At 33.4% G+C, this 24,953-nt stretch overlaps 1 protein-coding gene and 1 long non-coding RNA gene across 2 annotated transcripts; one reads left to right on the top strand and one right to left on the bottom strand.

Moving 5' to 3' along the window:
* Positions 1-9,788: 9,788 nt before the first annotated feature.
* On the bottom strand, positions 9,789-17,264 carry LOC117326608. The gene is made up of 5 exons (XM_033883366.1): positions 17,186-17,264; positions 15,453-15,656; positions 11,504-11,746; positions 11,209-11,307; positions 9,789-10,118 (listed from the first exon to the last, which is right to left on the bottom strand). The coding sequence occupies exons 1-5, from the start codon at positions 17,262-17,264 to the stop codon at positions 10,009-10,011; spliced, it is 735 nt and encodes a 244-aa protein (XP_033739257.1). The 3' UTR covers positions 9,789-10,008.
* Positions 17,265-20,803: 3,539 nt separating this feature from the next.
* Positions 20,804-23,228, top strand: LOC117326333. The gene is made up of 3 exons (XR_004532469.1): positions 20,804-21,003; positions 22,621-22,737; positions 23,041-23,228. It is a non-coding gene; the product is annotated as an uncharacterized LOC117326333 (long non-coding RNA).
* The last annotated feature ends 1,725 nt before the right edge of the window (positions 23,229-24,953 follow it).

The following is a 24,953-nucleotide window of genomic DNA, read 5'->3' as shown; positions in this document are numbered from 1 at the left end:
TATTGGTGAACAGAGAAAAAAGAAAGAAATTAATTAGAAACACTAGTATATTACAACATTAATGTTAAAACATCGGAATTAAATCGAATTTAGTAATACTAAGTACTTCAACACATGTTGTTGACATAGCAATATTAACGGTTATAGTCATGAATGCATAGGTAACATTTCATATTCTTATTTTATAAAATTATGAGTCCACGAATATGTTGGTAAGGTTACTCACCATGACAGTTCCCATTGGCTTTCTCACACAGTCTGTCCTGGCATTTCGTAGAACATTCCTGTTCACATCTATTGCCGTGATGCTGAGGAACACAATCTGGAAGTTTTAAAAATATCATTATTTTTACTCCGTCAAATGTAAACCAATATTTTCTTTATACAGAAATTACAATTGTATGTATAATGCTTTCAAACTTAATCTTATTATATTGAACGCATATCATGAGTGACTTCGACAAATAATAACTACTCATATAATCTCAGGTCACACTTAATTAGCCTCTGTATTCTACCGAAGAGAAATAAAAATCGAAATATTTCAAAACTGGTATACATATCAAATTGTAGAACTATTCAAGATGAACCAAAAGGAGCTGGAAAGTACATCATGACCTGCATTTTAGAAAGTTATTTCTATTGACGTGTCACCACCCAACTACATTATGGGAACACCCGGACAATTACAAGATATCGCTACTTCAGCCTTATAACTCACTGTTTCCTGCAATAAAAACAAATATAGAAATAATAATAAAACAAAATTATATCACTAGATATTGCACTATAAATATATATTAAAATTATGAGCATATCTGCAATAGCTAAGTCAGCAAAAATATTTGATAACAGTACTGAATTGTCCAGCTATACTACATGCCTGTAAAACGACGTGGAAGTATACGTGTGGTCTAAGGCCTGTATATATGTGATACATTGAAAAATAAACTTCTCGTTAATCAGGCAGTATAGGATATTGATGATAAAATTGAAAACAAAATTTCTTGTTACTGTATTCAAAAAGAAAACAAAAATATATATGGTAATTGTTCTACTCCTACAACCATATTTCACTAATTGTGCAGGATCATCATACAAGCATTGCTGCTATTTAATGTAAATCACTTACATTTCACGTGGGATTTATTTTCGCGTCAATTCACGAAGAAAGTCAAACGCGAATGCAAATCACTCGCGAATATTTATTTAAGAATGACCCAAATAAGTGGCATCCATTTTGAATCTACTGTAATCTTTAGTTAGTGAACAGACTTAGCCGTTAAAGTAATACTAGAATGATAAATTATATACTTATATCATATTGTAATTTCATTTCACAAAACACTACATAACCGGGCGTGAAAGCTTTATTTACACTGAAAACAACTCACTTCACTCTCCACATGGAAATATCGTCGACCTGTTAACGTCTATCGTGAATTTAAAGTAATTTTGAAATCAGATTTTGCGAAATAATGTATTCGCGAATAAGTCGAATGAGATGATATCGCGAAACATAAATGATTTACAGTACACAATGAGGACGGGAAACTTGTAATGGATGAATGGCAATAAAACGCATAAATGCTAATTATCTGCATCTATTCAACGACAGCACAACATTTAATTATAATCATTCACAAGTAACCTGACTAAGTTGTTAAGGTTTTGAAATAATTATCCGAACAGTATATTTCTTAGTTTTGAAATAAGTATCGGTGTTTGCTGAAATTGATTCCATATCAATCATATGTAGAAGAGAACACTAATTTTCTTACAGGTTCAAGATGCCGATCAATCATTTTATATGTTAAAGAAAAAAATATACAGGGATCGCCTCGCATATTTTACTAGCACAGCAAACTGAATAAAACAGGATTTAAGTATTTAAACTGTGTTTATTTTATCATCAGAGCTTATAGATTACGGATATGAAACTATGATTGCATTCAAATGCTCATAATCTCTATGGATTTAAATCTTTCTTCTATATCAGTATGGTGAGCAAGATGTTACACCGATGTTACTCTACATTGTACTTGTTTCATACCGCAAAAGTATTCGGATTGTTTTCGTCTACAACAATCACGTAGACTTTCATCCGTAAACCACCTAAACAGTTTTCAGTATAAATGTTTTATTGCAATTTTCTGGACAGTTCTGATCACTTGAATTAACGAACTTCCGGGAAACATTAAACTTTAAACATAAAATGTCCTTAAAGTTTCCAGGACAGTTCCATTCACATCTTATACAGAATTTTCCAGGAATACATTCCAAAAATAAAAGATTCGTTCGTGATTGATGTATCTTAAATCACCATTACTTAATAAATTCCATAAACACTTAGTGATCTTACGTCAATTAGTATTTTCTAATACAACAGCCTTTTGGTAGAAGAAATATGGTAATTATGATCTAGATTTCATCCAGAAATATCCAAAATTCAAAATTAAGGAAGCGATAATGTATTACTCACCGTTACAGTACCCATTGTGTTTTTCACACAGTTTATCCAGGCATTTGGTGGAACAGTCTTGACTACACAGAACGCCATACTTCTGAGGAACACAATCTGATAAAAATATAAAAACTTATCTAATTGTTTGCTTATTAACGTGTACGGTACGCAATATGTTATTATTATGCATACTGTAACAATATAAATTTGAAATTTAATTCCTAAATTTCGCAAGAATCGTTTTGATGACTCGAATAGTGGTGGTCATACATTGTTCTCATCAATACAACACAGTTGGACGAACTGGTCCCCAAAGATATTATCGATATACATATTCTTTGATTTAATTGTATGGATGTTTAGCTAAAGTATTTCCCTTTAATTTCATCAATATGCAGATATTAAAGTTCGGCTTGTCGGGAAATAACGAATGCCATTAATGAAAACGAAGGTTATAATCTGTGACTCCTCTCTAAATCTCCTGTATACTTGTGTACTTCCCATGTTCTCCATAACTAATTATTATATTCAACGGTATCAGTAACACATAGTGTTTGCCATAATAGTATTCTTTTGAAGATTGAGTCTTTGCATGTATTTTGTTGCTTTAGTAAAATAGTAAATCTGTCATAACGAAAAATGTTATTGCTATTAGAATTACACAATAGAAATGTTCCTTGCTGAATTTCTCAACTTTTTAAATGCTACCTATATTTCAAAAGGAAATATTGTATATTAAATGTTAAACTGCTTCTTACCGTAACAAAAACCATTGACCTTCTCACATTGACTATTCATGCAATTTGTAGAACAATTATGTTCACATATAACGCCGTACTTCTCCGGAACGCAATCTGATAAAATAAAGAACGGAAATAATGATTAATTATTTAAAATAAATGATATAGGCTACAAATAAGGAGTGGGCGTTTTCTTGTCAAATTAGAAATACCTTAAAAAACTTGTTGAATATAAACAAAATTGACACTGGTAAATTGATGTTTTCCAGTGATGTAGTAAAAATAAAGAAGAAAAACAAAAAGAAGGAAAAGGGTGGATAGGGTCATATTCCAAATACATATTCACATAATGTATATCAAAATGTACATTTAAGTGTTTAAAGGTCATCTATATAGCAAAATAATGTTAAATTTAAGACACGAATAAATATATGAAAAAATTGCACGAAAAAGTCGTGTAGTATAACAAAGTGTTTGGTAGGAAATGTAGTTTCTTACAATCACCAAGAATTTGCAGTAGATATAATCGGGTTTTCTATAGTATAACGTTACTTTGTGGTTAGATGTAGCATGGAATAATCCTGAGTCACAAAAAAGACCAAACCTGAAAAATAACCAAGCCGTTATGTTTCCAAGTATCTATAGCACAGGATATGGATGTTTGTTTGACCGGATTTGATTTGATTTACGTATAAACACATATTTTGTTTTGACATTCAAATGCAAATGGCGGCTGTGAATAATATTACATAAATATTGCATAAAGGGAGACATTTCAATCAATAAAAAATTGCTCCTGTGTCATACTTTTAGATTGTTAACCTGGTGAGTTTGATGGCCTCTTTCTTCAATAGGCATATTCTACCACAAACCCAACAGTTGAACATTTAAAACGACTGGCGGCTGGTGTTAGATGCAACGTTTTTCATGTTTGACGTCACAGCTTTTGTGTATAAGCTAGTAATGTATAAAACGCACACGGAAATCCGGAATTTCGCTAAAAATTTAACGCTTGCCTAAGTTCGTATGCATATAGCCTAACCTAGAGATATTAATATTGATGGCAGTCGTAATGCAACATTTTGCACGTGTTGTTGATTTGCTATTTTTAGTTGCTCTCGTGAAAATGGTGTTTATATCACTTCATTTAACTAGAATACCGTTGAAGTTGATTATGAGGAATATCATCCTTTAAACTTGAAGCGTAGATTTTGCGGGCTTCAATAGATTTAATTAATAGGCAAATAGTATGCTTTTAATATACAAAGTCCTGAGTTAACGTTTCAAAACTTTATTTTGTAAAATATCAAAGCGTTTCTTTGAATAAAACGGTCTCCGTAAACATATAATTCTAACAATCATCAATCTCAGGATTTTCTTTTTAAATGAAGCTATATTGTTTATTAATATATCTTTCTTGCATATGCATTTTTCATTAGGTAGGTCACTACTAGGTCGTATACTTATATACTTGTATACTTATGTGACATGGAATTCCTGTCATACATCGAGGATTTTCATTTCATCATAGTCTGTCAGACAGAGATTCCATGTCACACAAAAGAGTAGAACACAATGATTACATGGAAAACCTTGCAGTATTACAGGGATTGCATGTCACATAAGTATATAGAGAATAGGAGAAATGGAAATTCTATGTATGACAGGAATTACATGTCACATAAATTAATGGAGAGAATGAAACTATGATATCATGAAAATCATTAAAAACATTTTTCTGACAGGGATTTCATGTCACCTAAGTATACATGGAGTAGGACACGGTGGCGACATGGAACTCCTACGCATGATAGGGATTTCATGTCAAATATAAGTAAAATGTACGTAGACAATTATGACTTGGACATCCTTGATTTATGACAGGGATTTCAGTTACATAAATATACATTTCACATCTAGTGAGCAGAGTATAGGACACTTTATGGTGACATTAAAAACCTTTTGTCTGACAGGGATTTCATGTAACCTAAGTATACATGGAGTAGGACATGATGGCGACTTGGAAATCCTTGCAGTATGAAAGGGATTCCATGTAACATAAGTGTATAGAGAGTAGGACACCATGGTGACATGTACGTAGACAATGATGACTAGGACATCCTTGATTTATGACAGGGATTTCAGTTACATAAATATACAAAGACTGGAGATAATGATGACATGAAAATCCTCGATGTATGCCAGGAGTTCCATGTAACATAACAATACATAGTATAGGACACCATGGTGACAGAAATCATTGCTAATGTTTTCTTTGATATAATATCAACACTTGTTGAAAGGGAAATATTGATTATATATTCACTTCGTTTATAAATTCTCAATTATGACCACACACTACTATATATAGTGGTATCTATCATTGTGTAAGAATAATGGAAATTGTTTCGATTAGACTGAAAGATATATTAATAACCAATATATCTTCATTTAAAAAGAAAATCTTACATGGTAAAACGTAAATTCTTATTTATTAGATGTGTGATTGTAAGAATTATATGTTCAAGAAGATCGTTATATTCAAAGGAACGCTTTGATAATTTGAAAAATAAAGTTTTAAAACGCTAACTTAGAACTTTGCATTTTAATAGCAGACGATTTGCCTATAAATTAAGTCAAGTGTAGCCCGAAAAATCTACGCGTCAAGTTTAAAGGATGATATTCCTCAGAATCAACTTCAACGGTATTGTAGTTAAATGAAGTGATATAAACACCATTTTCACGTGAAAAACTAAAAATAGCAAAAGAACAACACTTACAAAATGTTGCATTACGACTTCCATCAATATTGATATTTCTACGTTAGGTTATATGCACACGAACTTAGTTATTTTTTTTAGCGAAACTCCGGATTTCCGTGTGCTTTTTATGTATTACTAACTTCTACATAAAATCTGTGACGTCAGAAGATGAAATACTTTACATCTAACGCCAGAAAACAGTCTTCTTGCCATTTCTTGAATTCTTTATAGTGTTTAATGAGAGCGTTTTGGATGTTTGAAATACTTCTTTATTTGCCATATTTTTATGCTATTATTCACGACCGCCATCGCATTTCAAAGTGAAAATAAAACAGTGTTTAGGTTTGGTTTGTTTGGTTTGTTATTGTTTAACGTCCTATTAACAGCCAGGGTCATTTAAGGACGTGCCAGGTTTGGAGGTGGAGGAAAGCCGGAGAACCCGGAGAAAAACCACCGGCATACGGTCAGTACCTGGCAACTGCCCCACGTAGGTTTCGAACTCGCAACCCAGAGGTGGAAGGCTAGCGTTAAAGTGTCGGACACCTTAACCACTCGGCCACCGCGCCCCCAGTGTTTAGGCATATTATAAAGTCAAATCTGGTCAAACAAACGCTACTATTTTGTGCTTCAGACACTTGTGAGCAAAACGACATAACTATTTTGTGCAATTTATGCGAAATGAATGAGTTCATTATGTCCCCATGAAAAATGCATTTTTTTCATATGTTTTGGTGAAATTTTTACAAGTGAATTATATGTCAACAGCAAGTCCAACGGTCTGCCATTGGTTAATTGGTTGGTTGGTTGGTTGGTTTCTTGATAGATTCCCTCGATTTCTTTGCGAGGCACCACTGCGTTGAACGTAGTGTAGATAAAGTTATTAAAGTTGATCTATGGAATTTCCCACGGATAAAATTTACTGTACATATGCAAACGCAACGAATATATACAGTGGCCTAAGGAATATATATAGACTGTCCATGTCCCCTTAAAACAACACCAAAGTTCTGGTTAGGGGAATCATGGTTAAAAGTTTCCTAAAAGTTAGGTCAAATGGTTAAAGGATAGTATAAGTATTGGGGGTAAGAAGGTCTACCACTCTCTTTTAATCATTTGGTGCTTGGATCAGCTGGCAACGTCGATTATGTGGCATGTAGATGAATTCTCTGCTATACAGTTCCAGACGGGCTATCTTATCAGGCGTAAATACATGGATTTTACTGATCGTTGGGTGAGTGATGTCCAGGATGAGCTGTGTAAAAAGGTCTGGATTCTGTAGCAGTGGAGGTTGTTCGTTTATGACCGAAGTGTCTGTTGCCTGATGACGCAGAGAGACGTACATTCAGCCGGGACGTTTTTGCGGTCCTTGGGGCCATTGCGGCACAGTCTACACCCAGGATCCACTTTGTATTGATTAAAGGCTGATCTGTTGGTCTGTAGAGTATACGATCCCGTAAACAGACGAGGCTTACACTCAGCTCGTTGGACATCATGTACGTTGTCCCTAAAGGTTGAGTATACATCATGCGGTTGATTCAGTTTGAGTGCATTAGTGTTTACATATCTCAGAGATGACTTTGTCAATATTTCATCCCTCCACGACGCTTATACACACAAGGCTAACATTTCTTTCCATTGTTTTTTTTTCTGGAAGGTCGTTCAAACAGAGAATAAGCTGTAGGTAGGTTGTACTGTTCGAGTAGGTCTCGTGTGATGTGTGAAAACCAGCTGCTGTCCTCTCTTGATCTCATAGCTAGTTGTCTGAAGGCAATGTCATATTCCACGGACATTGGATTGCTGATAATCCTGTGAAACAGGTTGAGGGTGTTCCTGTGTATGATGGATGAGATGGGTGGAATTCCCATAAGAGCCAAGACCATAGATCCTTTATAAGTAGTTTGTGAATCAATGAAAGGAGGGGCAGGCTCTTCTTTAACTAAGGAATTTCATTTCCAGATCAAGTCTGCCCTTTACTTTTAACATCCATGCTTTAGTTTTTTACCCAAATATGACAACGTTTGATTTTTCATTACAGCGAACGACATCGTTAGTATTTTAATGTTAGCATGTGATGGTTTTGTAAGTTTCTCTAATGCATTCACATTCCATAAGCAGCATCGATACTTTATGAAGAGTTGCTCTCTAGTTCGTAATGTATTGAGGATATCGGTCCACAACATCCAGAGCTTAGCTAAATATGAATATAGCCTAGATATAAGGACTGTGTCTTGTTTTCATGATGAATTTATATAAGATTAGATGGAAGATCATTCTCCTTGCATTGGTATTGATGCTGCACTCCATTCTATAGCCATTAATTTATTCACATAACAAAAGTAAACATTGTTGTTCATTGTTGCAACCTTAACATTCCGAGGATGTCAGGTTGTTAACAGTCTCTGTGTTGCGTCTTTACCGGCTGACACGAAGTTTATATCTTTTAACGTTCGCGTTATATTTGCTATAATTGTAGAGCATATAATGTAGAATGACATTCAACAATTCAATGCAAGAAGTATCATTACGAATATCAAGTCCACTAGCAATACAGAAGATTTCCTAAATTGGGAACCAGCATCTACACCCATACCATAAAACGGATAGATGTAACGTTTCCCTTTGTATGATATATTGAAATAGTAACTTCAATGGATACTGTTGTCAGTGAAATAAACGGCGATACGTGAGAGCTGTTATGAATCATTCTTCATAGCATGTAAATTAAAGTTTGCCTGGTGACTATATGTGCCTTAGTTATAAGTTCGTTATATATGATATGATATATGAGAGCGGGTGCAAATATTGAAATAACCTTGTACCCGGACCGTATCTGGTAACGTGATTGAATACAGTCTTCAACGCCGAAGTTCATATTTTGTTGTAATTTCTCGTTGTGTCAAAACGTCACCCACGAAATTTTGTTGACGGGATTGCAATTTGAAATCACAATGTATATTATATCCCTACCTTGCCTAAATTAGGAGCCAGTTGTCAAACGAATATCTGCAACATTTACTATTTTTCATCGACATTGGTGTTTTTTTTTTTATTTCTTTATATAAGACACTTTTTATCATCAACAGCAATTTTATTGAGAGTTGACGGATATCCCGTTGTTACCAACTTCATTGGGCTGGAAATTCCAAAAAGAAAAATCACACCATAATGTCACTTTCTTATACAAGAAATATTTTCTATAGGTCCATTTCACGTTAACAGTTTAAAATAAAAAAGTATAAAATGAACTTAATCTAACCAAGACATACATTTGCTTTCAAAGTATTGTGCCAAAAATATTTATTGTGAACTTGTAGTCGTTCTGAATGCATTAAAGTTTATCTTCTGTTTTCTGGTGCTATCGAAGAATCTTCTAAGAGGTATTGCGAAACTTCCGGGCCAATGGGGGTCATTGGTTTGAAATTTGGGGCCCTAGATAGGCCAGAAAAATACTTTAGTCTCTCATGTAGGTATGACACCTCTTATATGTCATATTGTTTTTTTAAATGAGCCCCATGTGCTTTATCGGAAAATTGCTAGATAGTTCCGTTATTTATTCCCAACCTACTGCGAATGATTGGAGTGAGACGACTGGTTCGCCCGTTGTCAGTATAAAGTGACCGGGAGGGGTGTGCTGTTGGTTGTCTTTGGCAGTATGCTTCAGTGAGGTAGCACTATAAATCGGCACGGGAAGCCGTCCTTAAATAACCTTAGCTGTTAATAGGACGTTAAACAAATAAACCAAACCAACCCAACTGTTAGCGTGCATTATTTTCAATGATTTACAAAAGCCGGTTGAAATCTTACCATTTAATATAAGGGAAACGTTTTGAAAATCTTTCGACCAATGTTAATGCTGTACAAGTTTTAGATCACGTGGCCATTCCGATCGAACAATAAGTGCGTTGTGCATTGTAGACTGGTCCACAATCACCCGGGGCATAGACAAAAGTGCATGGTACCTGTATTTGGTGATGGCATGAGTAAATGGTGGTATTATCGCATGCTAATCTAAGAAGTACAACGAAACACTCGTTCGCAATGGCTATCCGAATTTACCTAAACAAATGCCAGTATCCTTAGTACAAAGTCCGCCTTTACAATTCTCAGGACAATCAGAGTCACAGTCAACGCCATATTTTCCTGCGAAGCAATCTGAAAGCAATGAAATAAAAAAAAAATCATCAATGTGAGATGTGTAAACATTCGCACCAGGAATGCTTTAAGGTACATTGTAAATCAAAATAAGACTATAACAGGAATTATAATATGTGACAATCAATTTGCTGTTTATGCATGTATAACCATACGATAATTGTTCTTATTCAAACATGAATTAATATTAAAATGTATATCTCGCCTGTTAAATGTCTCAACTATCAAAGTAATATATCTCTAACCAGTAATATGATATACCGCAATTTCATGTGTACCTTCTGCGTTATATCTGTTGATGAAGGATTTCTGACATTTTGTTTTCAAATTACATGAAAACTGCGGGCTATGCAATACTTTTCAAATCCATTTTTTTTGTGTTTTTCTTGTCATGCTCTCGGGTGTCGACATTAATATTCATGCGTGAATTGATGATGGTACATTAACTTATGCGTGGATACATGAAGTAAAAGTAAGTCACAAGTACATCCAGGAATACGTTTATTATTACTGTTCAAGTGTCAAGGCATACAGGTCAACAAAGTGCATAACACATACAACGGGGGATTCCATTAATATTGAGAACTTCTCATCTATACCGTAGTTGAGGAGCCGATAACATCAATCTTCAAACTTTAAATGATGAAAAATTTAGGCTTGTGTTGGCAATATAACGGAGCAGTCTATAAACAAAAAACTGCAATTAATCTCTAACCAGAAAACACCCGAATATATTTGACAGGGGACCAACTACATAATGTCGATATCTTTAGCATGTTATGGTAAATAGCTTGATTTCATCTATACTTGATTGCTAATTCAAAACATTCTAGATTATGAAATTTGTGTCCGATTTGCCAGCTTCCTTTGCTGGGTTATATATCTACACTGTACTAAGCTTGAACAATTGAATATTGGATACCATTATGTACATGTATGATTATCAGTTAATTGTTCTTATTACAGTAAAGGAAGGGAGATTGATTTTTTTGTCAATCATTTTCGAGAGATATACCGATCTGGATATGTGTATATATTTTTGCGTCATTTTTTATAGTATTGTATACTTGTAGAGATAATGATAACTTACAGAAACAGGCACCTGTTGTGGAATTACAGTTACCACCATAACACGCTTCCGAACAGTCATTGTTACAGTCACCATCACCATATCTCCCTACTTGACATCCTGTTGAAAAGAGGAATTAATACTGATATGTTTAAGTTATTATACACTGAGATGCATACGTGAACGACATTATCTGAAAACAGAAATATATTTTTCTCGAAAAAAAGTAATATTTAAAATATAAAACGTTTTTTTATATAACATCACTTTACCAAATCAATTTATTTCGGCCATTATTAAAAAGTATCATACTCACCAAACACCTGTACCTCACATAACTCCAGAATAGCGTCATCACTATACCAGTTGTATCGTTTTGGGTTTCTATGGTTGTACACGGTCACATACCGACCTACATACGGACACTGGTGTGTCACCACCAGCTGTACCGCACTTCTAGTGCTACTAGTGTCTTGAAAACAGAGGACACCATCTGTTGGTGTGATGGTGGTATTGGATAAATAAAGCTGATATCCTGCCAATCTGTGTTGAGATCCATCTTGAAAGAAAACAAAAATCAGCAGGTAGATAACCACTTTAAAATGCATGGATGAGGATAACTGTCAATGTAAATGTCGAATGTTATAAAACCCAGTCTTATATTTTAATTGGAGTCATGCTTTTGGTAGTCTTCGTAGGTTCATCAATAGCAATTTTGCTTAGCATGACAAAGATAACCGTCTGTGAGGTGATTAGTAACATTCGATACATCACGTTCCTATCACGTTTTTTTTCCCGATGGTAATCGGTTATGATAATAAGTTGTTACTTTTTCTCGCCCAATTGATCACTGGCAATGAAAGAGCTATGTTTGGTATATCCCAACGTAGCAATGAATGCGTATATATAACCCGGAGCTGATTCGAATTTTGATAATCTGCTTTCAAGTATTCTCAATTCGTATGAAAACGTCAAAATCAAACAGAAAATCAGAAAATTATCCTGGTGCATTTTATTGTTAGGTTTATTCTACTGCACTATACAATATACTGTTGGATACATTCTAGTTACCTTGCATTGTACCTTCGTATTAAGCTTTGTAATATAATACAAAAAATACCGACAGAATTGCTATGCTGTAGTTTGGTCAAATGGTAAAAAAAAAACATTTTAAGTCTAAATGAGCTTTTATTAATTAAAATTCAAGTGACCAATATGTGACCACTTAATAAATTGTAGACATCTTATAATACTTTTCATAAAAAAAGTTCGATGGAGGAATCGAATAAACAACGCCTTACGCTTTCGCCAAAGTCCCGATTGACGTTTATTTTGACACGACCGTAGTCAGTTCGTCTACCGTTGTAATTGTGATAAGTTCAGACAACGCAAAATATAATGATTTCTTGAAAGTTGTGAACATTTTCTTCTGCTAACGATTTTTTTCTCTGCTGATCAAGTGATCTGTATATAAGTGGCTTACACTAAATCGGAAACGGATCAGCACCTTTTCCGGAATAAAATTCCCGAATTTACACACCGTGAAATTTACTTATATAAATGATATTAAAATGAAAATAAAGTACAGTATGTGATCAATAGAAAGTATAAATTCCTTAATGCTTAGCATAAATACAAAAAGACCGTTAAACACATTCTTTTTCATAATAAATACGCTTTGATTATCCGGAAAATATCAAGGAGCTTATCAAAAAAGGAAACATATATCGTCCAAACTTCATGATTTTATTTAAATGATTCATATATGCTATGTAAACCCGAAATCAAGTATACAACAGACTACAGGCAATCTTTACTTATTATATAGCCATAGGGACAATTTACAATTCTTTGTATGGCGATTTCAATTTCTCATTTTTTATTTATTCTTTTCTACATGTAAAAAGAGACATCCCAGCTTACAGTACCTAAATGCTAACTTATCCCAGTTGAATCAATAAATAAGGCAGGACTGCGCGAGATGTAGGTTGATGGTGACAAGGGCAAAATTTCAAAGTCGAAATAATTATCTCAGTTGGCAATATTTTATTGCGTTGTGTCAAATGAAACCCCGGACATGTTTGATTTTTGCCTGGTGATTCACGAACAAAGTTCTCATATTGAGAATTTCACATGCTTAACTTGGACCTAGATTTATATGGTGATGAAACTGACGATGCTAAATGTTCTGAAAGAGTTAGTTTTATACTCAAGTGTCGTCTCATGTTTAATGTATATATCCCCCGTCGTTGTTTTTAGTTTGAGTTACCATGGTTGTTCGGCTATAACATCGACACCCTCTGCTGTTTTTCGGCTTTTGTCTGGAGACCGAAGATTTCTTTTTATTGCATTTTTGGCAGTGAAATATAAAAAAATTCTCAAACTAAAAAACTTGTATTTTTACTGCAGTGATAAGCAGTAAAAATATAAGATTTTGCAGTGAAGTTTTCCGTTTTTGACAATTTAGAGTGGACCTTTGTATTCACTTTGTTTACTTGCAGAATGTTTTCAATCGAAACGGATATAGATAAATTGTTTATTTTGCTGTATTTCTGAAATTGTCAGACAAGCTTTTGACAAAATACTCACAAGACGTCAGCTATTCGTGCACAGATTATCCGATAACATCAGAAAACGCTTAGATTGCGTTGATCAGTCCTTTCAAGATGGCGCCGACGTGGCGTAACGTCACAAAGAGATGACGTCATTACTGATTCCCGCACTTTTTGACAATATTAATTTTACGATGTTTTTTATTTTGTTTTTAAGTTTATGAAATGCAATATTTGAATTTGAATTGAATGGTATCCCGTTAAATATAACATATATTTCACTGGTATGACATAATATTTCGACATTTTTCACTCGTGCTTCGAACTCGTGAAAATATCGATATTCTGTCATACTCGTGCAATATATGTTATATTAAACGGAAAACCATTCAAAACCTCTCAATATTTTACACAGGAAATTTAAAGGGATACACCATTATCCTTTTTTTAAGTACAAGTATCGTTTATGTCTTAATGATTACAATTAAGTATGTTCCTCGCATGTGGGTTAATGTTGCGTCCCGTTTTGTTGCTCATTAGTGTATTCATGTAAAATATACATTGTTGTACATTGTTGAAACTTGTACATTCCAATGACGTCACATTGTTTACAGATCCCGCGGTGTGTCTGCACTGCCTGACACGAAGGCTTCATTCTGTGTTTTTTAGTGTTTTTGTTAGTTTTCTGATAATTCAATTGATCAGGTATGATTAAACAATCCCAATCAATATGAGGTGTGAATGTAATTTTAAGTTTAAACGGCATGTTGCGAAAAATACTTCAACTTTCACTTTGTCAGTGCATTCGTGATCGCAGCTTCGATCGGCTGTCATGGCAACGACGAGGACGGTGGTTTTATCACAGTGACGAATTTACAAACTTGCATGTGTACAGCCGAAAACTTCTAACTATACCTTATGTCTTTGGAAATCGTCTGTAAATAATTCATTGAATTAATTACGATCCATTGCATTCGTTTATTAACGTTTGTTCGTTTCTATATGCCGATTTCGATACTTAAAACACTGAAGAGTTCCAATATTGGAGAATGAACATTAACACTTGCTCTATGAATCGTCCTAGAGCACCCGACTACCCTAAATCAATACTTATGAAACAGGTAAGAGCGTGAAGGTAATTGTATGAGAACAACGAAAAGTGCTGTACATTCTTACGAAAATGACAAACATCGTCAAAATTACTTAAAAAGTAGTCAATTAATCGGCACTTCTTCAATTAACACCAGTTTATAACGCCGTTATGTAACCATACTTGAATAAATAGAAGAATGTACAGCACTTTTTCTCGGTTTCTTAGCACGATGAATAAGTGTATCATATTTGTTTGTACGACAAAATACGTTGGTCGGGTGCTCTGCACATATTTACCGACCAAGTGTTAATGTAGTCCTTCCTGCCGGTCACGTGACCACGCGAGAACACGAGGAACGACGAAAACATCCCGATAAAGACGTTGGACACCTAACATTAAAATCCGATCAAGAAAACAAACAGAACTAACCGGAAAATCATTAAATATTGAATTTATATTAAAACATGACGTTTTTTGTTCTTTTTAATTATAAATGCAACATTAACCCACATGCGTTTTTAATTTCTGTTATAAAATAATGCATGGTTCAAATTAGTTTGCTAATGTGGCATAAGTAATCGAAGTTACTGAATATTACTTTAAAACATTTAAACGCTTACCTCTGTAATATATTGTGATCCTATTAATGGTCATCAAGTCTCCCAGATCAACACGCCACCAGACTGTGTTGTGACCTTCCTTCGTATGTGTACAACAACCAGCATCGAAGTCAGTTAGACAATTATCTACAACGCTACTGGCTTTATATCTACCGTCCCCAAAGACACTACTTTGTTTTGTTGCTTTATTCATAGCCACGTTACCTGCAATAAACGAAGTTTTAGCTCATACCTGATGAATTGAAATTAAAAATGGTTCTGACATCTCTAATCGTATTATCTTTCCTTGCATTGAAAAATGAAATTCCATTATGATAATTTTTCATCCTTCTATATGTGTTACAATATGTAACCTCCTTCCTGCATTGTCGGTATCCGACTGTTTTGGTAACTAAATGCACATGAATGATGAATATTACCTCCCGTATCAATTCACGTTCATTTAGATATTTAAATTTCATTTCATATTGTTGTATATAAACATATTCAGGAGAGAAGTGACATTTTATGTGCCTCCATTCATGTTCATTCTTTCATCTTCTATGGATAGCGCTAATGAATAATTCCAGGTTATTCGTGCAAAGTTTATTTTCCTTCTTATTTCCAGTGTATATTTTCATCCGCCTTTTTTTTATGAAGTTCTTTCCATATTACATTAGCGATATCGAACTGTTTTTGTTATGTGAATTAACACCGTTGGTGCAGAACATTACTTGTCACATCAATTCACGACATGATTAAATGCATAGAAAACATTACGCAACATTCCGTAGGTATGAATAAACGTCAAACAGAAAACACAAAAGAGTCATGTTGTGTTACGTGGTCGATGAAACTAACACATTTTCTGGATACGGCATGTGCATGTTAACATGCTATAACGTTGATTCAAAAAATTAAACAAATACATTGGAGAGTTAAACATTCCTGATAAGATATATGTGTATATAAATTGCATGTTTTTATATAACTACTAATTAAGATTTATACCAGGAGGGTGCTAGAAGTGTCAATAAATAAAAACATGGACTAGATGTATCAATGTGTTTTCTTGCTTTTTTTCTATTCGAAAGGAAAAGAAAGTTTCTCATAGTGTAACGTGCACCGGGTGTACAATGGAGCGGTCAGCCATAAAAGAGGTGATCACGCTCGATGTTACTTAACTTCTGTACACAGACACGTCACACAACCACACCGTCACAAAAGCTAGCTATTGGACTATGCAGCTATAATTCCAATATCCAATATCCATGAATCATTACAATACTTATTGTTACTGCCGGGCCAATGACTGACTAATGCTATACCGATATATATACACATTTATGTATGTATCCATAGGGAAATATATTATTTGCTTTACACATTATCTTTGATTATATCTTGAAAGGGACTTGTGAATAGGCCAAATGTGTTATTCATGTAAAGTAAACACATGTAAAATATTTGTATTTACATTTATTGCATGATAAATCTACCGCATTTCGAAAATTGACAAAAAAAAAACCAATAACACCTTAATATTGAACATTCATATCTGTAAAAATTAGTTACATGATGACATGGCGATTCTGGAGGTGATTCGGCTATTACGAAACAACATACTGAAACACTCATAACTGACCCCTCCAATCAGGAAGTAAAATAACCCAACTCACATTTAGTAGTATCAACTATAAACGTGTACGTTATTTAGTTTTTATTATTTTCAGTTAGTATATAAATTACTTTACTTTCAGATTTTATAGCATAAAATATGACGATCAGGACCAGGAACACATCTTCTCCTAGCAATATCTTTCCTGTCGCCATTCTGAGTTTAATGACGACTCCACATCAACAAGGAACATTGTACATTGTTTAAGGTTCATGATTCCTATACTACATGAATGGTTGGGATGAGGTGTATTTTACAATGACAACACATACTTGTTCCAAAAATGAGTCAATAGATATTTAAATGGTGTACTTCATTGCAATACAATATATACACATTTGCCAGAGTAATGTAAACACAAGTCGTAAAAAAACTGCCGATATTTAAAAAACGAGGTTTAAATGTTTAGATTGCAATCTACATGTATCTGGTAATAATTCCGTTTTTGAAGGCTGTCGATTTGACAATGATTTAAAACCATATTGTATACAGTGATTGAAGAGATAAACATTAATGTTAACGTATATGTGTGTATAAATTATTTATATTTATATAACTGCTCATTAAGATTCAAAACCAGGAGGGTTAGAAGTGTCAATAAATAAAAACACGGACTAGCTGTATGAATGCTTTTTCGTGGGTTTGTTGTGTTTCTATTCGAAAAGAAAACAAAGTTCTCATAGTGTAACGTGGATCGGGGGTACAATTGAGCGGTCACACATATTGGACTATGCAGCTGAAATGTCCATATTTATGAACATTTACAATAGCTGAAAAGCCACTATGTTCTTCATATCAAAGTTTACAGTCTCTTTATACTTCCTTTGTAATTCAATACCGATATATATATATCAATAGTGATATAGATAATTGTCATTACACATTATCGTTGGTTGCATCTTGAAAGGGATTTGTGAATAGGTCGAAGGTTTAACATGATAAATCTACAACATTTCTAATAAAACAAAATTCAATCCAATAACACCTTACTATTGAAATATTCATTACTGTATTAATAATCACATGATGAATCACCTGGCGATCCTGAAAGTGATTGATATCGGCTATCACGGAATAACATACTGAAACACTCATTACTGACCTATCAAATCAGAAAGTAAAGCAACCCAACTCACATTAAGTAGTATCAATTATAACCATGTACATGTACGTTATTTAGTTTTGACTAGTTTAAGTTTGCATATAAATTACTTACTTTCAGATCTTACAGTATTGAATATTACGAACAGGACAAGGATCACAACTCTTCTTAACAATATCTTTCCTTTCGCCATTCTGATTTTAATGGCGACTTCACATCAACAAGGAAGTGAAATGCACATTTTTAAGGTTCATATTTCTAATATCAAATGACTGACGTGTATTTTAAAATGACAAAACATATTCATATTACTTGTTCATAAAAAAGTGTCAATGAAATACAGCCATACAATATATACACACAGAGTTCTGTTAACACAAGGCGTAAAAAATCTGCCGATATTTAAACCACGAGGTTCAAATGTTTAGATTTCAATCTACATGTATGTGGTAATAATTCCTTTTTGAAGGCTGTCGATTTGACAATGATTTACAACCATATTATATCTTTAATTATGAAGTTGTATTATATTGCCTTAATTATTCAAGACTGTCCATCTATGACGTTCTGTTCTATGATCTGTGTTTAGATATGTTTAATGTGCATTAGGATTGTACCCTTATCTTTAACATATAACTGTATACGGTGAGTGTCTTAAAGTCCTAATTCCTTCGATTAAATGGAATGTGTAGTAAATCATATAAAATGATGAAACTGTATCCCAGGGCTTGATTTCACCATATAATTTTATTGTTTCCTATTAGTCTAGTCTCAAACAAAAAGTAAGGTCACTGAAGCGTAAAGCAAATTTCTCAGATACGTTCACTTGTTTGTGCGGCCATTTCAACAGGAGACAGCGACCAAACTTGCCATCTTATGGTCAAGAGGCATAGCGCCCTTGAAATGCCAAGAAAAGGTGTTATATAAAAGTGACAGCGAGGCCCTCAAACACCGCTGGTAAAAGTATATAGATACTTTAGGGGATTATGTCGGAAAATCATACAGTATGTCCGGTAAAATTAAAATTCTTCAGTACGAGGCCCACAATTTATAAATCAGCCCCCGTATATTGCATTGTATTTTATCACAAAGCCTTCAGAAAACGATTTGTAGGAAGTAATAGGTATGATAATTATATAGTCAAGTGAAATGATATGTGAATTATTACATATACTGTCTCAATATAGGAATGCTTTGCAGTATATATGAACTCCGTCACCTGAACCTTGTGGATTACCTTGATTATTCAGGAAGTCCTTTGCCCTATCTAATAGTTATGGGACTTTAGAAGAGAGGATAGCCTTAACAATCCAAAACGATAAATCATTAATTAATTAGGATATTTAAAGTCATTTGGATAAAAGTGTTATAGAGTCGAATGAGTGGGAGTGTTACTATTGTGTATGTTTTTATATAACCTTTTTCATACATTTTTTTTATAGATGAATATTTGTTAATATTTTCTTCTTTCTCTAGTCAGGAAGTTTATAACTATCTATGCACAAAATGAAGGCAGCCTTCTCCTGATTTTAGTTTATATATTACTCGTAAGTACTTACTTTCAGAGGAAGCTGTATTAAATATGATGAACAGGACCATGATCCAACCTTTTCTTAACAATATATTCCTCGTCGCCATTTCTGAGCTTAATGACGACTCCCCATCAACAAGGAAGTAACACGGATCTCGCTTAACCCCTTAACTCCCAACTACGCCAAACTACGCCAATAGCACGTCGGTGTTAGGGAAATGGTCGTATCTCCCTTATTTTTTTACCTATTAAAATACCGAATATACCTACTAAAACGGGAGAAAATATCCCACAACATTTGTTCTTTGTAAAATTTCATTTGACAAACTTTTCTGAAATATTTTATGAGTTGAAAATACAAGCCAACTTTTTTTTTCGACTGTTTTGAATTGTTGACGTCGTGTTTCAGCCGGCGTAATCGTCCAAGCGCGGATTCGATTTTGTATCTCCCATAACTTAAAATATAGAGAGAAATAATGCATTTAATTTACAATAGTGGTAGTCAATACTCTCAATATTATGTATATTCCACTATTTTACAGGAATCCTCCAAAAAGTGATGTTTTTTGTCAATAAAGTACATGTGATGTATGGTTCTATACCGTACGCAGCACAAATCGACAAATTTTGATATATTTTTTTGCATAAAAAATAGTAATCATTATATATACAATTGAAGCCAAGAAAAAACTGACCAAAATACACAATTTTATCATTCATAACGTACCAAATAAATGATTAAATGTTTCCATAAATCCGTATTATTTTAACGAAACACCGCAGTAACTTGACGTCGTGCAAGAGCGAGTCGATAACGCAAGCACCTGCGCGAATACGATCGACAACTTTTAGTTTCTGCTGTTTTCATAACGCAATAGATCTATATGGTCTTGGTTTCATCAGGAAACATAACTTTTGTGATAGCACACATTTTGAATACAAATAATAAAAAAAATGAATAAAAATAAAGCCGACGACAGCAAAATCTATTTATAGTAATCGGGTATTTCCTAGATGATCACTTTCGGTTTCTAAATGGTGGGATAGACATGTGACTGGTGCTGATTGTTTTCGCGGACGGAACATATTACCGATACAAGTCGTCATCAAAGCAATATGCAGTGACCACTGTCAACTCAACTAACAAACTGTGAGGTGACACTGGGCATTATGAAGAGCTGCGGACGTACCCTGTATATGGACACAAACAGACAAACAATCATGTTCAGATAGGCCTACAGATGAACATAACGTAGGTAAGGTAAGTACATAAAGTGAAGTTCTATAGACACGAGAATACAAAAAGTACCATCAATATCTTATATGTAATTTTTTACAAATAGATATTCATATCATATGTTTACATGAGTATCTGAATGTAATATTGCTGCTTTAATTTCATTTATTGTGTTACAAGATAGGCCTACATTTGTATATTGGCTCCAAATGAAATATGACCAGTTAAAAAAATATTCACATTAAAATCAATGATTTAGTTCTTGTTTCATTTATTTTTTAATTTATTTTCTTCTGTTTTTTTCTTTGTTTGTTGGGAGTGTGTGTGTGTGTGTGTGGGGGGGGGGGGGGGGGGGGGGGATGTTACAATAAATTTCATCATTACTGTATTTTGTATCAGAATTATCAATATTTATCTCTATGGGTTTTATTTCTAATTTTTACTTTACATCAGTCAGAGACATATATAGAATACTAAATATGTTTGTATGTACAAATAGTAAAAAGTTCTTGATGTTTTTGCCAAATTTCTGTACATGCATGTATCAACTAAAATTAAATGAATTTGCTTTTATTGCATTTCACATAATGAAAAATACATGGGAGATGAAAAAGTGAGACCTATTAATAGAATTTCAGTTTTGCAACAGTGGTATATAAATTTAGAAAAAGAGTCACATGGTATGGTTGATAAAACAGGTGATAGAGGATTACTGAAAATACCCAATAGCTGTTCTTGAGTTTACCTGGTTGTGAATTCTACAATGTTTGGATATGGGTTGGATTCTTATACACTGTATATGTATTTATGTTAGGGCTCATATCCCTACCCCCATATATATATAAAGTGTTTTTATTGTCACTGTGCTTACTACAAATGGATGAGGTTCAGCATTTGACACACCCCAGCTTTTGTCCGAATTCAAGCATTATATGTTGTGTCAGACTTTTTTCATTTGAAATAGACTGATACATGTATACAGGTGTAGAGATATGTGTAGTTGTACATGTTTCAGTAAGTATTCTATGCTAGTAAAGGCTGGGAACATTGTTGAAAGCAAATAATTTGAATAAATCAAAGATAGACAGATACTTGTGTTGGCAGATATAATACTGGTTAGCTAGTAATTATCATTTTATGCTTTATTATGATTAATCCTCTAAGGATGCACACAAGACAGAAACAATAAGTAATTACAAGTTTTCACAGTTATTATTAGTGAGGAGTGGGACACTGAAGCAGGGTTATAACGTGTATTTCTCTGTTTGAGAGTAACCCGAGTTTCCTCTGACCTAAACACCAAACACAAGACACTTAGATAGAGAGATGTTCTTTATGAGACATAATGATATTGATCTTACCATCAAAATGTCTAATGTCTGGCAGTAGGGCAAGAAGAAACTCATTGGTGTGCTTATTTGGATTTTCAGAACAATGTTACGAGTACTTGAAACGCAGACTAGGTTGGTGGGATGGGCAACTTTGTTTAATTTTCTAAAAGTTCATTTCAAGGCTTTTTAAAATATTCCACATTAATAATCTCTCAAGTTTTTTTTTTTTTTTTTTTTTTGTATTTTTCAAACAGGACCATGTGAAACAAGCAATCAACAACATTTAAATAAAGTTTATGTTGTATTTCAGGTATTCCCCTTACTTGTAAGGTCTGGAGCTGTCTCAATTTTACTAGCAAGCTTGGTGTACAAAATTTAATGTGAACAATGGCTTATGGATGATTCTGCCTAATATATGACATCAAAGGTAAGCTAATAGATTTATCTTAATTACAAATTCATTTTAATTAAAATGTTTATTATCTTATAGCTTCTGAGGATATTTGGTTTTGTTTAAATCGATCATTATTTTCTGCTTTTCTATATGTATGTGAGCTCATTTCCTATACTTCATTATTGACTGTTTCATTTGAAAGTTTGAAGTGAGCATTATAAATTACCATATTCTTTAGAATAAATCTGTAATGCCTTGCAAATAAGATATTTTATTAGTGTATATACATGTATCTGGATGCTTATGATATTGATTTTCTCCCATTTCAAATTTCAGGTACATCAGCTTTAGGACTTTATTTATATGGATATTTGTGGTGTGACCAATACTAGAAGATAAATGCCATCCCCTGCCACCAGAGACAGCAGATTTAGGCATAGTTTCCCTTTAGCTACCATCTCCCACTATTCTATGTCATTGATTAAAATTACATAACTTAATATGATTAAAATTACATAACTTAATATTTGTGTCGGTGTTGTTTTTCAACTGCTATCAAGTTGAATCATGTAATTTTTATCTAGAGTAAATTATTATTTTCAAAAACATGGTACATCAATATATCATTTATACCAAATATGGCTTGCCTGGCCATCGTAATAAATATAGTTCAGAATTCTTTATAATCCATAATAAACATGTAACCAACCATGTTCAAGTGTTTATATCAATCAACTTGTGTGTCTGCCAAACTGGATCCTTTGGGGAACTTGGACTTTCTTCACTTGTCTATATTTCTTCACATCTATTGTCTATGAATTAAGTCTAGGATTTCTCAACCAGGAAGACATACACACACAGAATGATGAGCAAAGATGGTTATAACCATTTGATTTGCATGCCTTCAATAATTTTAATTTTTATCAGTAAATCTGTTTTTAGTATACTAGTAGTACCAGATGCTAGTTATTATGAACCTTTTGTTAATCATCCTATCTCTGTGAACAAGTGGCTAATTATGATAAGTATTGAGAAACTAGAACAAATACAACAAGTGAAGAAGATCTGAAACATCAAAATGGTCACCTGCTAAATAGGTAGCCATGGCAACCAAAAATAGATACAGAATGTACATAGATTCTACATGTTGAAGAGAGGAATTGCAATTTTACATTTTCTGCAATGTACATAATGGTAAAATTCACATTAATAAAATCAGCTTTAATATCATGATTTGGAGACACATGTTAGCTGTTGACTAAAACAATAAAATAGGAAAGGAAATATAACTTTTGAAAGATTGATTATTAATGTTAAAACCATGAAAACAACAACCTACTTATGAATATGATTAATGATTAACATTTATAATCCTTATACAGCAATCTAAGCTGCAAACAGTTTTACATTTTACATTTTTATTCAGATGGGAGAACATGCACATGTTTTTCCATGTAAAATATCGCACATTTTACGTATTTTCACTTCTGGTTGCCATGGTAACGTTTTAAATAAAAAAAAAAATAGGAGTTTTGCCATAAAACATGGATAGGTCCTCTTTACAAGATTCACTATATAGATAGACTGCTGACTAAACCATTATACCTGTAATACAAAATCAAATTTCTTTCAATGAAGTCTATGCAGATAAAACGGAAATAAAAACTTGTAACAAAATCACTGCTTTTAATTTCAGTCAGTAACTATGACAACAACTGCAAATAAAAAGAAAATACTAATTTTTTTTGTGTTAATCCTCCTTCCTCAAGAGTCATATATTATTAATTTTATAAACTAGCAATAAATTCACTCTCATTGGCTTAAAATGTATAAACATATGAAATAAGTAACTTTTTTCATAAAATCATAAATTTTGGTTACCATGGTAACGTCAATAATGCAAAAACACCACTTTTGTTACTAAATTTGAAAAGGTTATATTCTCAAGTTTCTAAATATATATGGGTTGTTTACCAAAAATGTCGACGCAAAAGTGTGAAAAATCATGATGAACCAAAATGTCCGATTTGTTTCAGGTCCATTAAAAAATCCTGGGAGTTAAGGGGTTAAGGATTTAGATTATATAAAGGTTTGGACAAGAAGTATTTCGATATGACTATACAAACACGTCTGAAACAGCGAGTTCAACCTACATGTATGTGATACTACCCATGTAATACAATATCACACCAGGTACACGTCTGTTTCCAGTAGGCGTGCATAAACAAATGTTCAGTTTGCTCTCTAGA

This window comes from Pecten maximus, chromosome 4 (genome assembly GCF_902652985.1).
Source record: "Pecten maximus chromosome 4, xPecMax1.1, whole genome shotgun sequence".
NCBI lineage: Eukaryota > Metazoa > Mollusca > Bivalvia > Pectinida > Pectinidae > Pecten > Pecten maximus.
This window is presented reverse-complemented; position numbering and strand designations above follow the sequence as displayed.